Raw genomic sequence first — 25,339 nt, 5'->3', positions numbered from 1 at the left:
ACTGTCTGTCATGATCACCGCCGTCACACACACTATCTGTCATGATCACCACCGTCACACACACTATCTGTCATGATCACCGTCACACACACTATCTGTCATGATCACCACCGTCACACACACTATCTGTCATGATCACCACCGTCACACACCACCGTCACACACACTATCTGTCATGATCACCACCGTCACACACACTATCTGTCATGACAACCGTCACACACACTATCTGTCATGATCACCACCGTCACACACACTGTCTGTTATGATCACCACCGTCACACACACAATCTGTCATGATCACCACCGTCACACACACTATCTGTCATGATCACCACCGTCACACACCACCGTCACACACACTATCTGTCATGATCACCACCGTCACACACACTATCTGTCATGACAACCGTCACACACACTATCTGTCATGATCACCACCGTCACACACACTGTCTGTTATAATCACCACCGTCACACACACAATCTGTCATGATCACCACCGTCACACACACACACTATCTGTCGTGATCACCACCGTCACACACACTATCTGTCATGACCACCGTCACACACACTATCTGTCATAACCACCGTCACACACACTGTCTGTCATGATCACGTCACACACACTATCTGTCATAACCACCGTCACACACACTGTCTGTCATGATCACGTCATACACACCATCTGTCATGATCACCCGTCACACACACTATCTGTCATGATCTCTGTCACACACACTGTCTGTCATGATCACCACCGTCACACACACTATCTGTCATGATCACCACTGTCACTTGCACAACAAAAGCGCATTCTTCACCTGCGCAAGGAAAATGGAACATTAACATCAAGCCCAACAGAAATGAGGAAAATGGCAATGGATTTTTATGCTGATTTGTATGGCCATACTGACTGTGACTCTGAGAATATGGCAAAATTATTACAAGTCTTCCAAAGTTGCAACCTGGGGATAAGAAAAAGCTTGACACCATGATCAACCTTAATGAACTTTCAGATGCAGTTCAGCAACTCTCCACAGTGCGTGCACCGGGAATAGATGGTTTGCCTGCTGAATTTTACAAGACTTTTTGTTTTAGATTTTTATGAAGTGTGTTGTGAAAGTTTTGAAAAGGGAATGTTACCAACTATCTTTCAGAGGGCTGTGATCTATCTTTTACCAAAAAATGGAGACCTAGGTCTTTTAAAAAATTGGCGCCCTGTTTCTTTGATGTGCAAAAGTTTTAGCCAATAGGTTAAAAAAATATTTACATATTGTGGTCAAAGGAGAGCAAACATATTGTATTCCGGGTCGCTCAATCATGGACAATCTGTTTTTAATAAGAGATGTTATTGATGTGTCTTTTAATGAAAATTGCAATGCTGGATTTTTGTCTATTGATCAGGAGAAAGCTTTTGACCGGGTGGGCCATGAGTATATTTTTAAAGTCTTGGAATCATTTGGGTTCGGAAATTGTTTTATTTCATGGATCCAGTTGTTGTATAAAGGGGCTTCAATAGTGCTTAAGATGGGGAATGGTTTGACATCCATTGCCGGTGAAAAGAGGTATTCGACAGCTGTGTCCTCTCTCAGGGCAACTTTAGAGCTTAGCAATTGAGCCCCTGTTATGCAAATTAAGAAATGGATTAAAGGGTTTCATGGTTCCAGGTGACCCAAGGGAGTTGAGATGGTTTGTGTCGGCTTATGCCGATGATGTAACTATTTTTGTTAATGGGCAAGGAGATATGCAAATATTGTGTGAGAGTTTGGATATTTACGAAAAAGTGTCTTCGGCCAAAGTAAAAAAAAATTGGGAAAAAGGTAATGGTTTTATTGTGGGACAGTGGGAAAATGGTGGGCCACCGTCACTTCCTGGGAGATTGCATTGAGGAAGAGAAGGTATAAAAATTCTCTGAGTGTTTTTAGGAGTAGAAAGCTATAGGAAAAAGAACTGGGAGGGTTTGCTGGAGAAGGTGTCTGCTAAGTTGTCTAAATGGAAATGGCTATTGCCAGAGCTATCCTACAGGGGTAGAGTTTTGGTTACAAATAACCTGGCCGCCTCCATGTTATGGCACAGACTCAAATGTTTTAGAGCCACCAGATGACATTGTTAAAAGCATCCAGAGAAAATTGGTGGAGTTCTTTTGGTCAGGACAGCATTGGATTCCTGCGTCGGCTCTCTATCTTCCAACTCAAGAGGGGGGACAAAGTCTGATTGACATAAGGAGCAGAATCCACACCTTTCGATTACAGGCAGCAAAGAGAATGCTGTATGAGGAGGACGTGGGGTGGACAAATGTGGCATGCGCTCTGTTGAGAAGAACATCGAATCTGGGATATGACAAGCAGCTGTTTTTACTGAAAGTTAATGAACTGGATTTGAATCAATTGACTTCATTCTACCAGTCCATGCTAAAAGTATGGAACATGACTTTCTCTGTGACCAGAGAGATTTTGCGACCACAGGACTGGATTATGGGAGAACCACTGTTTCATAATTCTTTGATACAAACAAACATTTTGTCTACAAGCAGTGTAAGGAACTGTCTGGTCAGAGCGGGATGTACGAAGATTGAACATCTAAGGTATGACAATGGGTGGAGGACAGCAGATTCAATTCAGCACAAGACAGGAATACGTTCTTTACGGCTCTTGGATCAGATGTTGGAGGAAGTACGCTCAGTGCTGCCTGGAGCCTGCAGAGAAGCATTAGGAATGCCTTCGCAGGGATGGAGCTATAGTTTTCCAGCAATACGGGTCTCTGCTGCACGGAAGAGTCTGGATGATGAAGATACTTTTGTGTCCTTTGAAATTCCAGAGTTAAGATTATTTCAGGACATTGGCAAAAAGGCATTACACATTGTGTGTGTTAAAGTGTCTCATCAAACTGTTTTGAGAAGAGTTAAAACATGGAGGTGGACAGAAGTGTTTGGGCCAGACTTCAGAGGATGCTGGAGATCTCTGTACAAGCCTTCTATTGAGAAACGTACAGCAGATTTACAGTGGCGACTGATGTATGGTATAATAGCTACGAACAGACACGTGGCGCACCTGAATCCAGAAGTAGGGAAGGGATGTCCTTTTTGCGGAACGGAAGAAACAGTTGAACATTTGTTTATCCAGTGTGAGAGGTTAAGAGGTCTTTTTTACTTTTTAGAGGTTTGTTTTGAAAGTATGGGTGGGGAATTTTCCTATAAAGTTTTTATTAGTGGTCCAAAGTACAAAGTTAGTGATTGAAGAAAAGTGGTTTTGTTAAATTACCTTTTGGGATCATCCAAGATGGCAATTTGGAGGACACGGAAAAATAGGATCTTAGGAATTGGTTCAATTGATGCAGAGAGAGTTCTGAAGGGGATGGTTGCTGCTCGAATAAAATTTTAGTTTACTTATTTCAAATTAGTTAATAATATTATAGATTTTTCTGCAATATGGTTGATGGCAAGTTTTTTGTGTGAGGTCGGGGAGGATGAAATGTTGGTTTTAAAGATGTAATGAAAGGGCTGTAATCTGTATTGATTGAATTGTGTTTTTTTATTTATTTTTAAATTATTTATAGTTTTGTAGATTCTTGGATGACATATTGGAATGAAATATGATAAATGATCAAATAAATATGTTTTAAGCCCCCCCCCCTCTCTCCCCCCCTCTCTCTCCCCCCCCCCTCTCTCTCTCTCTCTCTCTCCTCTGTCTCTCTCTCTCCCCACCCCCCCACCCTCCCACCCTCTCTCTCTCTCTCTCTCTCTCTCTCTCTCTCTCTCTCTCTCTCTCTCTCTCTCTCTCTCTCTCTGGTGATGATTGACAGGCCCAGAGAGCGTTCGGTTCTTCGGCATGTCTTCTGCTGTGTCGTCTGATGCTGTCGGACGCTTGACTGTAAGTTCAACTGCTTCCTTCATTAGTCACTTCAGTGTTTGACTTCTCATCACTGTCTCTTCTGTACTTGTGTCCATTGAAGAATGGGAATGTTCTCTGCCTCCTCATTTTAGCACTGGAGTCTTTGCTTCATCTTTTGTGTGATTTGATCCTCCTGTTGTCTCAGATATTGTGTCTCTTTCTCAGAGCTGCAGTCCGTATCTTCCTCATGAGTGTGACGGAAACTCGTATCTGAACGCTGTCTGCTACCCGTTCAAAAGCAGTTTACAGGCCGTCTCAAACTTTACCGTCGCTTACCAAGGTCTGACGAGTCTGACACAGAAACCAGCGGATAACGACACTTTTAGCACTGAATTCAGTTTAACTATTTCAGTCTTTAATACTGTACACCATGTGTTAGTTTGTAACAACCCAATTTCCAGAAAAGTTGGGACTTTTTGTAAAATCCAATAAAATGAAGAATCTGTGGTTTGTTAATTCTCTTAAACTTTTATTTAAATGACAAAAGTACAAAGAAAAGTTTTCCAATGTTTTCACTGAACAACTTTACAACTGCCACATCACCTTTCCTTTTAAATTAGGGGCCAAGCACTGAAAGTGCGTAGGCACTTCTTGAAATCGTTAGTCTTCTTCTGTATGGAAGACTATGGCAGCCCATAGAACCGCTTGCAGGAAAGTTAAGAAATTTGGCACATTGATAGAGGACAGTCTGAACAGTCACCATAGCAAATTTGGAGTCTCCAACTCATTCTCTCTAGCGCCACCAACTGTCCAAATTTTCACTCATTTTTATGCTAATAACTTTTGAACCGTAAGGGCTGAAACTAAATTCTTGTTTCCTCTGATTCCTTGGCTCATGACGCTCCTTAGCTCATTTTCCGTCATGAAAATTTGTCTGCCCTTTTGAATTCTCCGAAAAACCTACTTGTTCGAACTCCTCCTAGGCCGATGCTCTGATTTTTTTACGAAAATGTAACCAGATTATCTCCAGACCATGCCGACAAAAAGTTATGGAATTCATGTCAACTCATCAAACTGTTCTTGAATACCGCGCAAGCTAATTTTATGTAGAGCTTGCGAAAACAGATGCAAGGCAGTATCTCCGCAACGCTTAATCGTATTCAGACCAAACTTGGTACATGTCATCACAAGCATGACCTGAGGCGACATGCTGCGTTTTGGCAAAGCGCCACCTACTAGTCCGGAGATATGAAAAATGGTTATTTTTGCTTATAACTTCTGAACGGTTTGTCCAAAAGGGTTAGGGTTTCCGATATGGAAAACATTTGCCATTTTTCCATATCTACCATTTTAGGCGTCGCCCATTTTGAATTTTGACCTAAAATGCTGTATTTTATGAACGCGTGAACGTTTCGTTACGAAATTCATTATGGGTCATCAATACAATGCCCTGAAGGAGCCTGAGAAGTTTTGGGCCAGCTTATTTGCTTATTTTTTTTCAAATGCTTATAACTCTGGGTGTGGTTGACTTATTTTCACGCGAGTCATCTCCTTAGGTTCCTGAATCCGAGTTCAACGATACCAAACATACTAGGTTTCGCCTTACTGTTTGTGTAGTGTTGTGATTTAGCGCTTAAAAAACATTTGCCAATATCTTAGAAACCATTTGACTGATCGAGATGAAACCACCGTAGGAAGTTTGGAAACATATGTTTTTGGCCAAACGCTAATGGGCAAATGTCAAATTTTTGATAATAAGTGGCAAAAAAATCCAATCAAAGTCATCCATGTGTCTTTTTTTTTTTTTTGCTCTCATACATATGTCTATAACTCTAAAACAAAATGACAGACACATGTATGGGCTCACTCCAAAAACACATAAAAAAGCGGTGGAACTGCACCACTTGGTGGCGCTATAATAGAACAAAACAAGGACATTGCCATTAATTACAATATAATATCCTGATATTAAATGCTACAATTTACGAATACATTGTGGCTCTTCAGCTATCAGGTTAACCATAAGCTACATTAGCATTAAAATAGCTTAACATGTTTTTGTGTGCTAATTCTTACATTGAACCCTCTCCTCGGCAGTTTGGAAAATCAGCGTCAACTGAGCGGCGCAAGCTGCTAAACCACGTGCCATGAGCCATGAACCATTCAGATCATGGATTCAAATCCTGTGAGGCACATGCCCAGACAGCAATAGGTACTGTGGCCAGAAGTGGTGCAAAGATGCTTCAGTTCCAGATATGGTGTCTATTTGAGAAGGAACTCAATAAATAAGACTATAAAAATTATTAATTTTGAGTTGATTCTCACTTGAATTATGGAACATCAGCATTTTGGTGAATGCACGTCTTCCCAGTGGCGCAACGAGATAAATGATAGGCATCTGATCCAGAGATAACTGGTTTGAGTCCTGCGTGGGACAGCACTGTATGGGGGTGATCCTGGTAAAGGGTCCCAAAGACTGCTCTGTCACCTACCCTTAAATACCCAGACCAGAACAAAAGGGTTGTACCAATATTTTTGGGTCAATCCATGTACCCCAGGGGGTAGCACCTGGTTTCGGGAGATATCTTGAAGAGTCATCACCCAGAGAGGAGAACAGGATTCTCCTAAGTTCTCAATCTTTCTCATTAAACCAATGACTGCAATGAAATTAAGACCATTTTACCAATCGCACTGAGACACTTAAAATGATACCAAACATGAAAAGGAAAAGCAATAGATTCACAAGATACATCATATGTGATATATAGACATTCTTAGTGAACTTTTGGTGACTTGACTCAGGCAGAGAGGAAGGGAGGAGGGAGAGGGGGATGCAGAGATAAGGAAAGAGAAAAGTTTGGACAGGACAATGTCCTGTGCTCTGTCTTTGCTATCTTCTGTCCAGGGTGCGTTTTATTGCTTTGTTGCAGGGTGAGTTTTGTCTTAGCAGGAAAATCAGTTCTTACAACACATATGCAAGTCACTCATGTCGTTTGCACTGATGCTCCTCCATAGATGACAGATGTTTGCTTTTGCACCTGTCGCTGATGCAATTCTGGATGGCTGAGATTGAGAATTTGATGTCCATTTTTCCCTAAAACAAGCTGAAACTTGAACTCTTCTGACCGCAGCACAGATTTCCACTCTGTTTTGGATCATCTGAGATTAGCTTGGGCCCAGAGAACTCGTTGGCATCTCAGCTTTGAACAGATGCCATTTCTAGTGCAGCAGCAGACTGTGTTAAATGACAACGGTACTCCTGAGCCTATACATTTTCACAACATTATACAGTATATGGTAGATGGAGAAATACTTTGCAATCTTGCATTGGGAAATGTGATATTTTAATTGTTTGACGATGCTCTTTTTATACCCAATCATGACACCCTCATCAATTACCAATTCACCTACTTATTATGGACTGTTCCAAAACAGTGTAACTTAGATATTCTATAAGATTTTCACCTTGATTTTGCCTCTTTGTCCTAACTCTTTTTGGAGTGTGATGCAGCCATCAAAATTTGTTTATATTAAAATACGATCAATTTAGCCTGAGAAAACATTTCTTTGTACTTTTGTCAGTTAAATAAGAGTTAAAGAGAATCCACAAGCCCCAGATTCTTGATTTTATTGCATTTTACAAAATGTCCCAACGTTTATGGAAATGGGGTTGTAGTAAATAACATTTCAGTAGGAGTGATGTTTATTGACAACTCGATTAATGGGGTCATGAACTGCATTAAAATAAATATTATAATGTTCTTTGAGGTCCACTTACAATGTTAGTAAGATTTGTTTTATATAAAAAAACTATTTTTGACTCTCTCTTTCCAACACCGTTCCGATGGATGTGCCACATTCAAGACTTTGAAGTAAACACTGCTATGATTGGCAAACAGTCTTGCATATTAATATAATTGTAATAGATTGTCCCCACCATTACACGTGTGGAATTGTTTTGATAAACGACAACCACTGAAATTCAGCCATACATGTTTGAGAGAGATCCCGAATCAGAAGACAAACACATGCCTCAAGTACCAAGGATACTCCAGCTGGCGACAGCACTGTGTCGAATCAACAACTGGCCGATGATTTGAAAGCGTTTTATTGCAGGTTTGAAAAAACCCTGTCTCACACCCCACAGACACTCTGACCTTCTCACCACGCATTCATTAACTCCTCCCGAACCTCCACTCTCCCCCCTCCTGCTCTTCAGGTCCGTGAAGGAGATGTGCGTTGGGTCTTCCAGAAGACAAGGAAAGCACCAGGCCCAGATGGTGTCTCACCAGCCTGTCTAAAAACCTGTGCTGTCCTGCAGGCCTCAGTCTTCACACTGATCTTCAACAGATCACTGGAGCTGTGCAAAGTCCATTCCTGCTTCAAACCTTCCACTATCATCCCCATCCCCAAAAAAACAACAACCCCAAATCACTGGACTTATACAGACCTGTCGCTCTCTCGTTAGTGGTCATAAAGTCGTTTGAAAGACTGGTGCTGGCACACCTGAAGGACATCACTGGACCCCTGCTGGATCCTCTTCAGTTTGCTTATCGGGCAAACAGGTCTGCGGATGATGCGGTCAACATGGGACTGCATTATATCCTACAACACCTGCACAAACCAGGGACTTATGTGAGGATCCTGTTTTTCACCATCATCTCAGCACTCTTACCCATCTGTCAGTGCAACATGACATCATGACTTTGCGTAAACATACACGCCACTTTCAAATCAAGTGGCGTGTTATCTATACGCATTTTGAGCTATCCGCGTGTATGTTCACGCCGAAACGAACCGGCATCTTCCGCGTGTATGTCTACGCCATTAAATGTCAGAGTGATTTCGCGTGTATGTGTACACCGTTAAATGTCCGAGCGAAACGGAGCAAAATGTATATCTACATCTGGGGATCGATATTTTTTTTCCTAGGATGGTAGGGGAAGACTCATAAATGGTATTAACCCCAGTGACGGGTAGGTTTAGGGACGGAGTTGGGGTAGGTCATATATATTTATATATACAGTAACGTTAAGTCAACAACGTTGATAAACACGCTGAAAAGCGATTATGCGTGTTGATAGCACGCCAAAAATGGAAATACGAATTGGCGTGTCATACATACGCCATTTCATGAGATCAGTCTGGTCAGTGGATCACCAGCTGTCTGACAGATAGGCAACAGCTAGTGAGACTGGGGAAATTCACATCCAACACCTGAACCATCAGCACTGGTGCCCCCCAGGGGTGCAATCTCTCTCCACACTCCTTCTGACTCAAGTTCAAGCTCAAGTCAAGTCACATTTATATAGCACTTTTTACTATACAGAGTGTTTCAAAGCAGCTTCACAGAGATAACAGGACAAGGAAGGTCCTGTTGCTGGATAAATCCTGTGTTTGCGTCTGTCTGGTGTTTACTACATGACATGTGTGAATCGGTGGGAGAAGCTAAAGACGTGATGCAGAAGAAGGCGTCAGTCTTCTGCAGAGGAGGTCTTTCGTTGCACTTTTCATGTCATAATGTGACAATCAGAAAAGATTCGTCCTGGGAACTTAGTTCAATAGAAGTTGATTTTGAACTAACGAGGAAGTTTTGAGTTTTGATACAGGCTATTTTATAGCACAATGACCTCTTCTATGTATAAAGATCAAGGCAAATTTGATTTCTCAATTCATGACCCCATTAAAGACCAAAGAAATTATTAAAGATATTACTTTAAATACTTGGGAAAAATATGGATTTATTGGCCATCATGTCAATAATTTATGGTTTGATTGCTAAAAGAAGTTGGCGTAACAGATGTGTTTCCATATCTTGTGGTATTTCTGCAGAATGCACGAAGAGAGTCAATCTGGTGTTTCTCTTTGACGGATCTGGAAGTTTGAGATTACACGAGTTTCAAATGAGCAAAATATTCATTTTAGATGTTATGAGAAAACTTTCAAACTCATCCGTAAAGGTAAATCAGCCCAGCACTATTAATGTGGAAATATGGACATGTAATGGTCTCTGGTCTGCTAATGATGTTAACGGCACGTGTGCTTGTTGTTTGTCCTTCTGTGGGTCAGTTTGCTGCTGTCCAGTTTGCAACTACATTCAGAACTGTGTTTGACTTCAACGCGTATAAGGACGGCTCCGCTGAAGACAAACTCAAGAAAGAGCCACACATGAACAAACTCACACACACACACGGAGCAATCGACTATGTCTTGTGAGTGAAACCTTCATATGCTTATGAATGTTCACTGAATTTACACTTTAAGAGAAAAAGTCTTGAAATGCACATAAATGAAAATTAAAGATGGCTCTTTCTGTAGATTTGCTCTTTTCTGTTAAACACACTGTTGCTGAAGTCTATACTGTCATTCTATGAAACACATTGGTGTAGAAACCACAGAAAGCACACTGCCGTGGAGACTGAAAGCTGTTCACATGTGATTGTGCTGGCTCATGTGTGAAACCCCCCTCCCTCTCCATATAATCCAATGGGATATTTTCTTTTCTTAATCATCAAAAGTGGAAGGAAGTGGAGACATGTTGTCCATCTTTTTTAGTCTAAGTGTTGGCCTGAGGAAGCCAGCCTACTGATATTCTGTGTAAACTTATTCTTCTTCTGAGAATACAAATTCTGACTAACTCTTCTTAGAGCTTCCAATCTAGAACAAGCAAACTTGCCGAAGATCTTCAGGCTGATCTGAATTGTCTTGCAATATTTTGTCTATCTGTTCCAATTTACATATTTCCTGTAGCAGACTTCAGATGATCGTCTCCTCCCTGATCGATTTTCACTTTCATTTTCCAAAAAAAAAAAAAAAATCATGCAATTACTCATTTAGAATATCTCCAACAAGCTCTCTATAGTCCTTCAGACTGATCTGTCTGATCATGGAGTCATTTTTCTAACCAATTTGATTTACATTTTTTTGCAGTAACAGCCAAATGAAAATCCTATCTCTAGCAAATTTTAACAACTAACTACCCTAGAAACTATCTAAAACACCCTAGCAACTGCATAACCATATGAACATCCTAGCAACCACTCAGAGCACCATAGCAAACACTCAGAATACCATAGCAACCATCCAGAACACCATAGTAACCATTCAGAGTACCCTAACAACCGTATATCAACACCACAGCCTGAATACCCTGAATACCCTAGCAACCACGCAGCAACATCCTACACTGTAAAACGTTGTCCTGTAAATTAAGGGTAAAATACTGGCAACACTGTTTGTACAGTTCTTTGCTGTAATCTACTTTACAGTATGTTATACCATGAGTAACGGATGTGGAAAGACACACTCACACGTGGGCTTCTTTCTAATTGGATTATCTTTTAGATTAAAAAAAAAAAGTACAAATCACGTTGTGTGATAATAATACAAACTCATTATACAAATAATTGTCAGATTGTTACAGTTTTTCACGATTCCTATGACAGATTTTTCAATACATTTAACAATTTTCCAAAACTCTTAACACAGTTAGCACTACATCCGTCTGTGTAAGCTATACTATTAACACATTTCTTGTTGCTTTAACACAAAATGCATACAGTTAACACAAATTTAAAATGCTTGAACTTCTTTTACACACAAGCTCAAACAAGACCATTACAATGGATTTTTACTGCCAAATTTACCAATGCTTTAACACTGTATGTCAGAACAGATAACACCCTGTTCTAAACCTAACCTTACAGGCTAAAGTCAAGGTAAACCACTGTTTATATTGTGAACTGAAACACAAATATATCCCCTGTATTTTATTATATTCTTACTGAGAAACAGCTGATTGAATTATGCAAATAATTAGAAGATGACTCTTTTTTCATTCTTCTGGTGCTTTTTCTGTTCGTATATTTTGTATTTTCACATTATTCCATTGCTAGTGAGAAACCGCTCATTGAAGTTATGCAAATATGGGACAATGTGGCATTCCACCATTCCCGTCTAGTCATAGCCTGGTTTGACGCCCATCAGAGGATGATGTCCATTTTCCTTGCCCCTTACTTCCCTTTCCTCAACCCCATTGAGGAGTTTTCTCAGCCTGGAGATGAAAGGTTTTTGACCATAGTCCACAGGACCTAATGTCCCTCCTGTATGAAAAAGATGCTGTAAACCAAGACATCACAGCTGAACACTACCAGGATAAGGCAAGCCAAAAGATTCTTCCCAAGATGCCTTGCCAGGGAAGATATCAGGTGTGATGTGGATGAGAACGTGGACAAATGCAGAAGACCGGGCAGATTAGAAGATGGCCTTTTCTGTTTGTATATTTTGTATTTTCACATACAGTAATACTGTAAAGGGCAGCTATATTGCATATTTTTGTTATATTGCAGAAATGTCCTGTTGCAAATATAGCCGTTACTGCAGCAATTCTGTCTCTGTCTTCTTTTTTCATAAACCATACATTCTATAAAGCAACTCTAAGAAGGGTCATTTATTTTGTTGTACTGAATTTCTGCTGCAAAAAACAAAAACAACAAAATGCATGTATTTACATTACAAACAAAACAAAAATGTAGAGAGACTTCAAAAACAAAACAAAAAAAAACTGCAGTGCAAAACACAATCTATGATCAATACAATACAGTATACTGTCTGTTGTATAAGGGCATACCTGACACATATAAAATAATGTAGTTTCTGTAATTCCATCTGATGTTAGTGTTTTTTTTGTCATTGTGTTATGATTGACTAAATGTTCCTGTTGGAAAAGAACATGTGTTAGTGTTTTGAATAATGATTTGATTTTGAAACATGTTTGCAGTGTTTTGTTAGACATTGTGTATTGTGTTAGTGTATAATTGTATTTTGAAAATTAGTTTTGGAGTTTAGTTTAAAATGTGTGATTTTGAGCATGAAATTAACCGTTTTGCCAATTGTGTGTTTTAGGTGTGTTGGTGCGTTAAGAGTTTAGGAAACTTGTTAAATGTATTGAAAAAACTGTCATAGCAATTGTAAAAAACTGTAAGACATTGACACAATGACCACAAGAAATTAACTCGTTCCCGCTCGTTTGACACACAAGGAAATTCAATACATTTATAACCATCTCAACAACCATGTTAAAGTGTTAAATGCATGATCTATACGTTCAAAAACATGAATGAAAGCAATTGTTACATTTTTCAGATTTGCTTTCACTGGACTGTAGTTCCACGGCCACTTCATCCAACACTCTTGATGTTCTTAAATCTCCTGTTACGAGTCCGAGTGTGAAAGCGCTTCAGATGATTCAGTGCGTGCAGGAACTGAACAGATCATTCAAACTGATTCGCGAACCGATTTAGACAGATCTGCCAACTTGTTTGATGAAGTCTTTGAACAGAATCGACTCAAAAGAGACTGGAATAAGCTACGCGTTTGTACTGCATTAAAATAAAGTAACGAGAGGAACGTCACCCAGCGTAACGAAGTAAAAGTCCAGTTTTTTTTCATTAGAAATGTACTTGAGTTAAAGTAAAAGTATCCACATTTGAATCTTATAAATATTCCCCAAAAATACTCAAGTAAATGTAATAGAGTAAATGTACTTCGCTACTACCCACCTCTTGTGGCGCTGTTAATTCACAGTATATTCCTGTTGGACATTTTCTCGAAAATGACAAATATTACCCAGAATGGATTGATTTCTATGGTATATTTGTGTTTTAATGGAAAATGGTATGTTACTGTCAGAATTTGGCCGTGTTTTTACAGCAAGGTTTTACAGTGAAGCAACCACCCCAAATAAAATAGTAGTAACATAACAATATCCTAGCAACACCCTAGCAACCAATTAGAAGACCCTAAAACCTAACGTAACCTCGGTTCTCTCTAGAAGAGGGAACGAGTACTGCGTTTTATCAAAACGCTACGGGAAAAGTCTCTTTTCACGAAACACTGAAGCAAAAAATTATCCTTTAATTTTCATATATGTAAAACGCGTTGCGGCAGCAGCAGTCAGCTATGGCGAGACGGCTTGCTCGCTCATTGGCTGCTCTGCGGCAACTGCTTAAGCCTATCGAGCGAGGCCTGAGATGACATCAGGCCAATGAGGGCGCTTCGCGCCCTCCTCGCCACTTCCCGCCGAAACGGGCGTGGCTTACCTCTATAAAAGGAGCTCGAGAAGGCTGATTCACTTGATTTTGATCGCCGAAGCGAACCAGAGTGAACCGTACGCACGGCAGAGAACGCAGTACTCGTTCCCTCTTCTAGAGAGAACCGAGGTTACGTTAGTAACCGAGTACGTTCTCTTACGAGAGTCCTCTCGTACTGCGTTTTATCAAAACGCTACGGGAACCCCTTGCAAAACGCCGTGCGTGCTGGGATAAAAACACTGATCACCGGAAGCTATTTCAGGCATACAGTGCATAATCACCAGATTGACTCACACAGAGTCAGGGAATAAGGGTGGGAGCCTTAATTCCCTATACTGTAGCGTCGTAGAATAGACATGTCCACAGACGCAAGTATAACATCACATAGACAGGGTAGGGAACCTGAACTAATGTGGAAAATGTGGGTCTTACACAGTTCTGCCCAAGATAGTCGGTAGCGCATTGCGCATGGGTTTCAGCGGTCTGACTAGACGGCTGAACAGATTACACCGACAAAAGCTTAGCCTGTAAGGCGGGAACCTCTAGGTTATAAAACCTGATAAATGTAGACGGCGAGGCCCAGCCCGCCGCCGTACATATATCCTGTAGGGAAATCCCGCTGGACCAAGCCCACGAAGAAGCAACGCTTCTCGTAGAGTGCGCTCTGACTCCCAACGGGCATGGAATGCCCTTGGCAGTATAAGCCAGCGCTATGGCGTCAACTATCCATCTGGATAGACTTTGTTTCGAAACAGCCATTCCTTTGGAACGTCCGCTAAACGAGACAAAGAGCTGCTCTGTCTGTCTGAAGGCAGCAGAGTGGGAGACATAAGTTCTTAAAGCCCTAACAGGGCAAAGAAAACTCGAGTCCCCTTCCTCACTCGATGCCGGCAGGGCAGCCAGGGAAATGACCTGAGCCCGAAAAGGCGTGTTGAGGGATTTCGGCACATAGCCGTGCTTAGGTTTGAGTATGACTTTAGAGTCATTAGGACCAAACTCCAAGCACGCCGGGCTCACGGAGAGCGCGTGCAGATCGCCTATGCGCTTCACTGAAGCGAGAGCCATCAAAAACACTGTTTTGAAAGACAAGTGTTTGAGGCTAATAGACTGGATAGGCTCGAAAGGGGCACCTTTCATGGCCGCCAGGACCGTAGAAAGGTCCCACATAGGGACTGAAGGAAGTCTGGGTGGATTCAGTCTCCTAGCTCCCCTGAGGAAGCGGATGACTAAATCATTCCTTCCCAGCGACTGACCCAGCGTTGAACCAGAGAACGCTGAAATAGCCGCCACATACACTTTGAGCGTGGAAGGGGATCTGCCCTCATCCAACAGCTCTTGTAGGAAAGAGAGAACCTCCGTTATCTCACATTCGAGGGGTGAAAGGCTCCGAGCTGTACACCAGCCGGAGAAAACCGACCACTTCGAAGCATAAAGCCGCCGAGTCGACGGCGCTCTAGCCTGAGTGATGGTATTCACGACTCCCTCTGCGAGACCAACGGATATCCGTTGAGCGCCCACACATGAGGGGACCACAGTTCCGGGTGTGGGTGCCAAATCGAGCCCCCGGCCTGCGAGAGGAGATCTCTCCTCAACGGCAGTGGCCATGGAGCGATATCTGCCAACTGCATCAGAACTGGGAACCATGTCTGGTTCTCCCAGAACGGTGCTACAAGCAGTACTGAGCATTTTGTTTTCCTGACCCGTTCCAACACCTGTGGCAGGAGGGAGACGGGGGGAAAAGCGTATAACGGGCAGCGCGGCCACCTTCGGGACAGCGCGCTGTCGGTCTTTGAAAAGAACGCGGGGCAGTGCGCGTTTTCGTGGGACGCGAAAAGGTCCACCTCCGCTCTGCCGAATCTCTCCCACAACAGCCGGACTGTTTGTGGGTGTAGAGACCATTCGCCCGGGGGAGCATTGTTCCTGGACAGTCTGTCTGGGCCCACATTCTGAAGCCCAGGTACATGCACTGCTCTCAGCGAGCGTAAGTTGTGCTGAGCCCATAATAGGAGGCGTTTCGCCAGCCTGTACAGGGATATGGATTTCAGACCGCCCTGGCGATTTATGTAGGACACCACAGCCATGTTGTCCGAACGGACTATGACGTGTTCGTCCTTGATGTGGGGACAAAAACGCGTCATTGCGTTGTGCACTGCCAGCATTTCTAGGCAGTTTATGTGTTGGAGCTTTTCTCGTTCCGACCACAGGCCGAAGAACGGTCTGCCCTCAAGCAGCGCTCCCCATCCCGAGGTGGATGCGTCTGTCGACACCATCCTCACTCTCGAGGAAGTCCCCAGGCTTACACCTGATCGGTACCAGTCGTCCGCCATCCAAGGCGCCAGGGCTGAAACACAGCTCTGATCGACCTTGAGGCGTAATCGACCGGTCGCCCACGCTCTGCGCGGTACCCGCGCTTTCAACCAGAACTGCAGCGGGCGCATGCGGAGCAAGCCCAGCCGGAGAACTGACGATGCTGAGGCCATGAGACCCAGCATCCTTTGAAACTTCCTGAGCGGGGTGAAAGCGGCGCGGCGGAAAGATCTCGCCGCGCGCTGAATGAGCAACACGCACTGTGGTGACAGCCGCGCTGTCATAGACTGTGAGTCCAGAACGACGCCCAGAAACAAAATCGTTTGACTGGGGTTCAATGAACTCTTTGTCCAGTTGACTGTGATACCAAGATTCTCGAGGTGATCGAGTAAAATGGTTCTGTGCTCCACGAGCTGTGATTGTGATTGAGCTAGGATCAACCAGTCGTCCAAATAGTTCAGCACTGTATACTGGTATGTTTGACCCTCGAAGGCGAATCTCAAGTATCGCCTGTGATGTGACGCTATCTGTATTTGAAAATACGCGTCCTTCAGATCTATCGACATGAACCAGTCTTCTCCGCGAACATGCGCGAGAATTTTGCTGGTTGTGAGCATTTTGAAACTGCGTTTCACTAATACTCTGTTCAGCCGTCTTAGATCCAGTATGGGTCTGATACCGCGGTCCTTTTTGGGGACTAGAAAGTATCTGCTGTATAGCCCCCCTTCGCTTAGAGCTGGGGGAACGCGCTCTATCGCCCCTTTGCTTATCAGTTTTGATATTTCGGCTCGAAGTAGGTGTGCTACTTCCAACGAAACTGTAGTTTCGACGCGCGCTATGAAGTGGGGAGGGCGTCGACAAAACTGTAGCGAGAAGCCTCTCTTTATAATGCCTAGCACCCAGTCCGAAACCCCTGGAAGCGCTGCCCATGCTTCTGCATGGCTGGCTAGGGGCTGGATACGGAGCGCGCTCTGTTCGCCGTGCGACAGAGGCGCTTCGGGGGATAAAAACATAGGCGTTATGCCTGTGGCGTTTGAGGCGGGGCGCGCGCTTAATACAGCGGGCGGAACGCTCGTCCTCGACCTTACTACAGTGCTTAGCTGAGTGAGGGAGGACTGAGAAAGTCTCATAGGACTCATGTGAGCGAGTAGATGTGGGCTGGGAGCGGGCACATTTACTGCTTTGGGCGCGGTGTCTGCCTGAGCAGAGCGCGCGCTCACAGGTCTCGTTTTTACAGAGAGCCTGTGATCTGTTAGACATAGTGTTCGTGGGCACTGGGAAGCGGGCACTCTCACTATGTTGGAAGCACAATCGACCTGAGTCGATTTTATGTGCGCGAGCCCTAAGTGTAGGGCTGTGCTTATGTGTAGTGATGGGCACTGAGGAGTGGGCATCGAGACTACATTTATAGCACCATCGGCCGTGGCCGGGCAGAATGCCTGCGCTCGACCCCGCTGCGGTGTTTAACCGAGCAAGGGAGGGCTGGGCGAGTCCCGTAGGACATATAATGGCCGTTAGTAAGTGTGGGCGCGGGAGAGCGGGCACAATTACTGCAATGAGTGCACTGTCTGCCTGAGCAGTGTGAATGCACACAGGTTTCGTCTTTACAGAAACCACAAGGCATGCAGAACATAGTGTTTGTGGGCACTAGGCAGTGGGCACGTTCACTATGTTGTGTGCGTGATCGACCCGAGTCGAATATATGAGCGCGGGCCCTGTGTGAAGGGCTGTGCTAATGTGTAGGGATGGGCACAAGCAGTGGGCATCTTCTGTACACATATAGCATCATCGGCCGTGGCCGGGACTTCGCTCATGGGCTGCAAAAACAAACACGTCTGCAGTTGCCTCTCGGGGAACAAACAGAGTGATTTGCATTCGGCGGCATAAATATTTTCTGCCGGCAGACCCGGGATTCGAACTCAGATCCCCCGCGCGAGAGCCTAATAATCTACCACTGGACCACAGTGAAGATACATAGACAAAGTCAGCGCGAGTATTATCCACACTGGCGTTTGCTTGCAGGCATGTACCACGTGCTCGTGGGCTGCGAAAACAAACACGTCTGCAGTTGCCTCTCGGGGAACAAACAGAGTGATTTGCATTCGGCGGCAAAATATTTTCTGCCGGCAGACCCGGGATTCGAACTCGGATCCCCCGCGCGAGAGTCTAATAATCTACCACTGGACCACAGTGAAGATACATAGACAAAGTCAGCGCGAGTATTATCCACGAGTACACACTGGCGTTTGCTTGCAGGCATGCGAGTAAGCACGACATGCAATACTAACATTTTCAGACGCCTGAAATATGCCAGAATGTGAGAAGGGTGGATATCGCCCGGTTTCAGCGGGGCTGAAAACACTCCATTCCCCTTTCGCCAGTGACGCACGGGAACCGCAGAAACGGCGTTCGGTTGCAGGCAAGCGGGTACTACGCGCTCGCTGGCTGCAAAATGCATCTCCGAAGTCGCCTTCAGGGGACTGACAGAGCGAAGCATTGGCGGCATAAAAATATATGCCGCTAAACCGGGATTTGAACTCCGGTCTCCCATGCGGAAAACCTATAATTCCACCACTGAGCCACAGGGGGATATAGGCTTTGAATGTGAGAAGAGTGGATATCGCCCAGTTTCAGCGGGGCTGAAAACACTCCATTCTCCTTTCGCCAGTGACGCACGGGAACCGTAGAAACGGTGTTCGGTTGCAGGCAAGCGGGTACTACGCGCTCGCTGGCTGCAAAATGCATCTCTGCAGTCGCCTTCAGGGGACTGACAGAGTGAAGCATTGGCGGCAAAGGCGGCGTCAACATGTATTCTTCGGCGTTTGCTGGCAGGCAAGCGTGCTATAACAGACTCACTTGCTGCAATAATATTTCCAGTCGCCGAACAGGGAACTGAGAAATATGAGAGAAAAGAGGTGAGACCGACCAACGGTGGGACTGAGAACACTCTTTTCTCCTTCGCCGGTGAATGACGCGCGCGGAGGCAGGGTAGCTTTTCTTGTAACGTAAAGAAAAACTAATCCCGCCGTCCGCTTCCAGGAAGGGCAGTCTCGGAAGGATGCCTGGCGAGTCCTCAGAGTCACCGTAGGCAATTGGCTCGGAGTGAGGGCGTTTCGCCGTCAGCGAGCGCGAGCGCTGCATGAGAAGGCATCTTGAAAAAGACGCAGCTCTTTTAGGGGTGAGTGTTGCAGCGAACACACACACACACACAGAAAACAGAGCAATATAGCAATAAAGGATATAGGCGTCGGAAAGCGCAGCAGGTACGGCTGTAGAAGGCGGCGTTGGCCAGCGGCTTCGAGGGCTCGTCCCGCTGAAGTGCTTGCTTCGAACGACGCTTGCTTCCGTGATCCAGCGATGCGTGCGCTTCGCTGAAGAGATTAAAATCAAGTGAATCAGCCTTCTCGAGCTCCTTTTATAGAGGTAAGCCACGCCCGTTTCGGCGGGAAGTGGCGAGGAGGGCGCGAAGCGCCCTCATTGGCCTGATGTCATCTCAGGCCTCGCTCGATAGGCTTAAGCAGTTGCCGCAGAGCAGCCAATGAGCGAGCAAGCCGTCTCGCCATAGCTGACTGCTGCTGCCGCAACGCGTTTTACATATGAAAATTAAAGGATAATTTTTTGCTTCAGTGTTTCGTGAAAAGAGACTTTTCCCGTAGCGTTTTGATAAAACGCAGTACGAGAGGACTCTCGTAAGAGAACTGTCTAGTGATCTATCAATCTAACTGTTTATCTATCTACCTAGACTGTATGGCTGTATTTAAACTGAAAACCTTCAAACTTCAAGCCTTTAAAACTACAACTTTTTGGTCAGGCTTTCTCAAGCCATCATAAAAATATGTCTTGAGGAATTATTTTTAATCTAGTTTATTTTATCACCAGAAAGAATCTCCTGAATAGTGTGTTGTCTGGAGCCGATCTCAGCGCTCAGAAAGCCCTGGTGATCATCACAGATGGAGAACCCTCTGATTTTGATGATGAAGATGTCCTCAGGAGGTGCGATGAGCAAAATATCCTCCGCATCGTCATTGGGGTGAGTTTCCTTAAAGCTCAAGCTTGACGTTTACATTGTATGTTCAGATAGTTTGTGGTGTGCAGTTTCATGTTCAGAGTCACTGTGAATCATCACTGTAACACTTTTATTTAATTTTATTTTATAAGCACATGCTCTTCTCTGCTGCTCTGCCATTGGAGAAAGCGTAATCACATTATCGATTTGATGTTATTGAATCAATTGAGTTTTACGACTGTCAGTCACTGTTTGTGGATAGAATAGAAATGAGTGAGTATAAAAATCCAGCCTAAACCAGCATGGATTCGAAGCTGGAGCTGGTGAAGCTGGAGCTGGTGAAGCTGGAGCTGGTGAAGCTGGCCTTGCAGGGTTGAGTGTGTTGAGGCCAGCTGTCAGTATGCAAGCATTGTTTTTGCTTGCATATTTCTATATTTAACACATTAATAATGTAAATGAAAAACAATATAAGCTTAAAACATATGAATTTACATAACTGAATTATATGATTATAACTTTGTATTTATTTATTTATAATTCTTTTTGCTCCATCTGCTGAAAGTATAACTGAAAATTATTGTTGAATTATTATTGAAAATTGTTTTAGTTATGATTACATTATTAATCGATGTCACTGGTAAAATGTTTCAAAGCATCAAAGGAATTGTTTCCTGTTTCAAAAGATCTGTACACAAATCAGTTAAAAGGAGCTGGTGTACAATGCAAAACAAAAACATTTATAGATATGAAAACCAAGAAAAATGCCTGATAAAAGCATAATCATAAGTAGTTTGTTCAATAACATGGGTTATGAGAAGAGCTCTATCAATTGGACAGTTAATAACAACTTGATAATGAAAGTTCAAAGCTGAAAGTTACTGTTTTTAAAGACTTTAATACTTATTTGGGAAGTCACATATGTCAAAATCCAGCAGTCAGTCACTGATTCCAAAACGTTCACATAATAAAAGGTGCAGTCAGGAGCATAACATATTGTAGACAATATTGATATCAGGCACTTTTGTACCAAATAAATAAAGCTGAACTGGTTTATAATAAGTGAATATGGTAATGCTGTTTTTGGAGTTGTTTAATCGTCCTCTGGTGAGATATTGGTTTTATTTGCAGTGGATTTCATCTAAGTCTGTGTGTTTCATCTAAGTCCGTCAGTAAGTCACACTAAGGATTTTACTGTGAACCAGTAAACATGTATTTTCTTTATTATATTATTTATTAAAATTAATTTGGAAAATTGTCTTGGTCTTTATATAAGTATGAACACACTCCAAGAATCGTGATTTGTAACACATACACACGTCTTGTTGTGGTCTTGCAGGCATTATACCAGCATATGCTGGTCCACCAGCACACCAGCATCTCATGCTGGTCCCAGTGAACAGCGATGCTGGGTATTTCAGCAGAGTAGTGCCGTTAACCAAATAAATCTGGTTGCTGACACAGCTGACGGCTGTAAGAAGCGCACAACAAATGAGTAGAGCAACAAAAAAGTCTTTAAGATTGAATCCACAGGGAATACACGGATAACGCTTCAACCCGAACAAGCCTCGAAACTTAGAGCTTAAATACATAGGGAGACATGATGATTGACAGGTGAATGAAATCAGTAACTAAGGGAACTATCTAGCACACACTACAGAAAATATCCAGCAATAACTCACTCCAAAATATTTTTATGGCAAACATTAAAATAGACAGTCTGTCAGTTCATTAAGCAATAAGCTTTCTCCATCCATTGAGTTAACCAGTCTCATGTCTCCTGCCAGTGTCCTGCTGTATTACGCTTTTAGTGTTCAGCCTTGGAGTCTCTTAAAAGAACCCTGCTTTTACAACATTGATCTGGCATGTTGGCTCTGACTCAACCATGAATGAAAAAACCCAAGACTCAATTTTTGTTGATGTCAACAGTTTCAACAGAGTAAAAGATGCAGTTTTCAATTTATTTTTCAGTTCATTTTTAAAAAACAAACATCCAAGTTAAAAAAAATATGTTTTACATATTGGGCTGTTTCAATTCATAAGTTATCAAAAGTGTTTTTGCACAGACAGACTTAATGACAGTTTTGTTTATCAGGTGGGAAAAGTTAGCTTAGTAAAACTCCATCAACTGGCTTCAGAACCAAAAATAAACAACACCTTCAGAATTCAAAACTACGATGGACTCATAGGACTTCTGGACAACCTGCAAAACAAGATCTACAACACTGAAGGTAAAATGCAAACGTAATTAAAAAATGGACATTAAAAAAAGCAGCTAATGAATTTAAGAGTTAATTTCTGTGGTTTCAGGGTCAAAGGACGCCCACAGCAAAGACAGACAGAAAGAGACAGACAGAGGGAGTGACACTGAAAGTGGATTCAGTGTCCTCTACCACAAGGTAAGAAATATGTCATATGTGTACTACGTATATAAAGTATATTTCGCTTTTTTTATGATTTCTATTGAGAAAGGGTTTCCTAAATCATATATCATCATTGGGTCGCCACGTGATGTTAATTATGAGTCCTGAAGTAAAACTAGTTCGGAGAGACCAGTTTGCTTTATTTGCTGCTAAATGCCACAATCAAAACTCTGATTCGATGCCAATAACCTCGCAGACGTCGTAACATCCAGAGGCTGATTGTCACTGTATCAACCAGTGCTGCGTGAAAACAGCTGGACAGATACAAACCTTCGCACACAAACCCCTGGAAACTGCGAAAAGCAGCTCAGATCGGAAGAGCTGTTTTTATAAATCTCTTGTGATTATTGTATGTAATGCTGGGTATACCTACACTACAAGACATTCAGGGCGATTTTGGACCTATTTCTCCCCTTCCGACAATCCTTGGTAAAGTCACGATTATCTTGATGGTTCAATAGATTATTTTATCAGATTTTCCTGTGGTGTAAGAAGTGTTAAGACTGACTGAATCTGTAAATAAATGGCTTTTTAAATCCTGTCTGCTACTCAATACTAAAAAAACAGTTTGTATGATGTTCACTAAACATTTCCCGCGACATAAAACAATCTGGTGTATTTTTAAGAGGAGAAGAATTAGAAATCGTCTCGGAATTTAAGTACTTTGGTGTGACCCTTGATTCCACATTAAGTTTTAAAAAACATGTAAAAAGAATATCGAGTACAGTAAAATTAAATCTACGAAATTTTAAACAAATCCGTCAATTTATACCATTTGAGGCTGCCAAAGGTTTTTTACATTCTATGATTTTATCACATATTGAATATTGTTGTACAAGTTGGACATTGACTGGTATGAACACACTCAAATCAATAGAATCACTCTATAAAAATGCCTTAAAAGTCTTTGATAAAAAAACAATGTCCTTCCATATTTGTAATATTTTACAAAAACATAATCTATTAAGTCTAGAGAATTTTAAACATTTTAAATATGCCTGTTTTGTTTACAAAGTGTTAAATGGATTAGCCCCATCTCCCATGTCGGACTTCTTTAAATCAAAGACTCACAGTGGTGCCAGGACACGGGCTTCCACTAGAGGTGACTGTGAGGTGCCTTCAGGGCCGGTTCTAGACATTTGGAGGCCCTAGGCAAAATTCATGTTGGAGGCCCCCCACCTCCGATAAAATACACTTCAAGCAAATCTAATTCCTAACCTTTTTATTTATACAACATTTAATTTAAATGTTTTTGCGGGTTGAGCTTGGTAGCCTACCTCTAGGGGGGTCCGGGGGCATGCTCCCCTGGAAGAAAATTTTGTACATTTTAAAGATAAATTCATTAATCTGGTGCACTTTGAGTCCCCCGAATCTGCTGTTAAAAATAAATAATCCACCCGCCAACCTCCCGAACCTATATGATATTCTCTGATTTAGATATCTGCATCTGATCATGACATTTCAATTATTAAAATTCTCAGTGTTAAGCATGGTAATAGGCTATGGTAAACATATCACACTGAAGTAGGCTGATTTAAAAAATTTTTTTTAAAATAAGTTATTTTGTCAATTACATTTCTAGCCTATACAGAGGCTTTACTCCCTTCAAACTATTTACTATTTTACATAATAGTAAAAAACACATTACTATTTTTAATGTTTTTGAAAGAAGTCTCTTGCTCATCAAGCCTGAATATATTTGATCAAAAATACATAAAAATAATAAAGTGAAATATTATTAAAATTTAAAATAATGGTTTTCTATTTTACTATACTTTAAAATATATTTCTGTGATGTCACGTGATCCTTCAGAAAACTTTATAATATTCTGATTTATAATCAAATGTTAGAAATGGCGCTTAATATTTATTTTATAACCTGTGATACTTTTTTTCAGGATTTTTTGATCATTAAAAAGTTTTTAAAAAAAGTCTTCACTATAACTTTTTTATATAGGCCTAGGCTATTTAACACCCTTGCTGAATATTCCTGTTTTTTTTTTCTGTATTTTTTATCAAATAAATGCAGGCTTGTAGAGCATAAGAAACTTTTCAATTTCCAGGGTCCAGGGTATGGGTCCATACTTTTTACCGGTACTGTATGTATATTAATCAAACTTTATCTAAGGTAATCTCTTTTTTGTTTAATGAAGATGGTATTGTTGTTGTTGTTATTTTTATGTTTTAATCAATTTATTCACATTTCCAGAATACCACTTCAGTAGATGAACATAAGTGCTTTTATCATTTTTTTCATAGCTGTGGTATGGATTTCCCCTCCCATTTAATCAATATTGACTGCAGATATTGTCATATTATTAATATCAGTTGTATGATATTATGTATTGCATTGTTACCTTAAATATGCTATACACAAATCAAGTGGAAGAGAAAGACACGATCGCTATACTGAGCAGAATTTTTTTTTTCTAAACTAACTGATATTATTGGTAAGTAGCCTAGTTTATGATGTCAGGGTAGCCTATAATCTAATCATCAGCAGAATTTAGAAGATAGACCGACCCATAGATATGAGATCCATTATTTGAAACATTTAAAGATGTTGTAGTGTTGTAGTTTTTTAGTCTGCTCCCGACGCGATATTATTCATTGTACGCGCAAATTCAAAGCGTCGCGTCTGGGCACGTTAATGACGCTCGCGCTCTTTTAAACTCGTAG

General features: G+C 42.1%; 1 protein-coding gene across 4 annotated transcripts in view; it reads left to right on the top strand.

Moving 5' to 3' along the window:
• LOC308687557 (integrin alpha-L-like) overlaps nt 1-25,339 on the top strand; it is a 78,369-nt gene that overhangs the window by 14,722 nt on the left and 38,308 nt on the right. For 3 of the 4 annotated variants that reach the window (XM_081360166.1, XM_081360167.1, XM_081360168.1), the window contains 7 exons: nt 3,808-3,875; nt 4,062-4,176; nt 9,669-9,796; nt 9,906-10,048; nt 20,114-20,264; nt 22,333-22,468; nt 22,548-22,636. In XM_081360166.1, the coding sequence (XP_081216292.1) occupies nt 3,808-3,875; nt 4,062-4,176; nt 9,669-9,796; nt 9,906-10,048; nt 20,114-20,264; nt 22,333-22,468; nt 22,548-22,636 (830 nt within the window). The remainder of the gene's footprint in view (nt 1-3,807; nt 3,876-4,061; nt 4,177-9,668; nt 9,797-9,905; nt 10,049-20,113; nt 20,265-22,332; nt 22,469-22,547; nt 22,637-25,339) is intronic. The other variant, XM_081360169.1, reaches the window with a different exon arrangement.

The sequence above is a fragment of the Scardinius erythrophthalmus genome (assembly GCF_964197995.2).
Source record: "Scardinius erythrophthalmus genome assembly, chromosome: 3".
NCBI classification, from domain to species: Eukaryota; Metazoa; Chordata; class Actinopteri; order Cypriniformes; family Leuciscidae; genus Scardinius; species Scardinius erythrophthalmus.
Note: the sequence above shows the minus strand (reverse complement) of the source record. Positions and strands in the feature narration are given on the sequence as shown.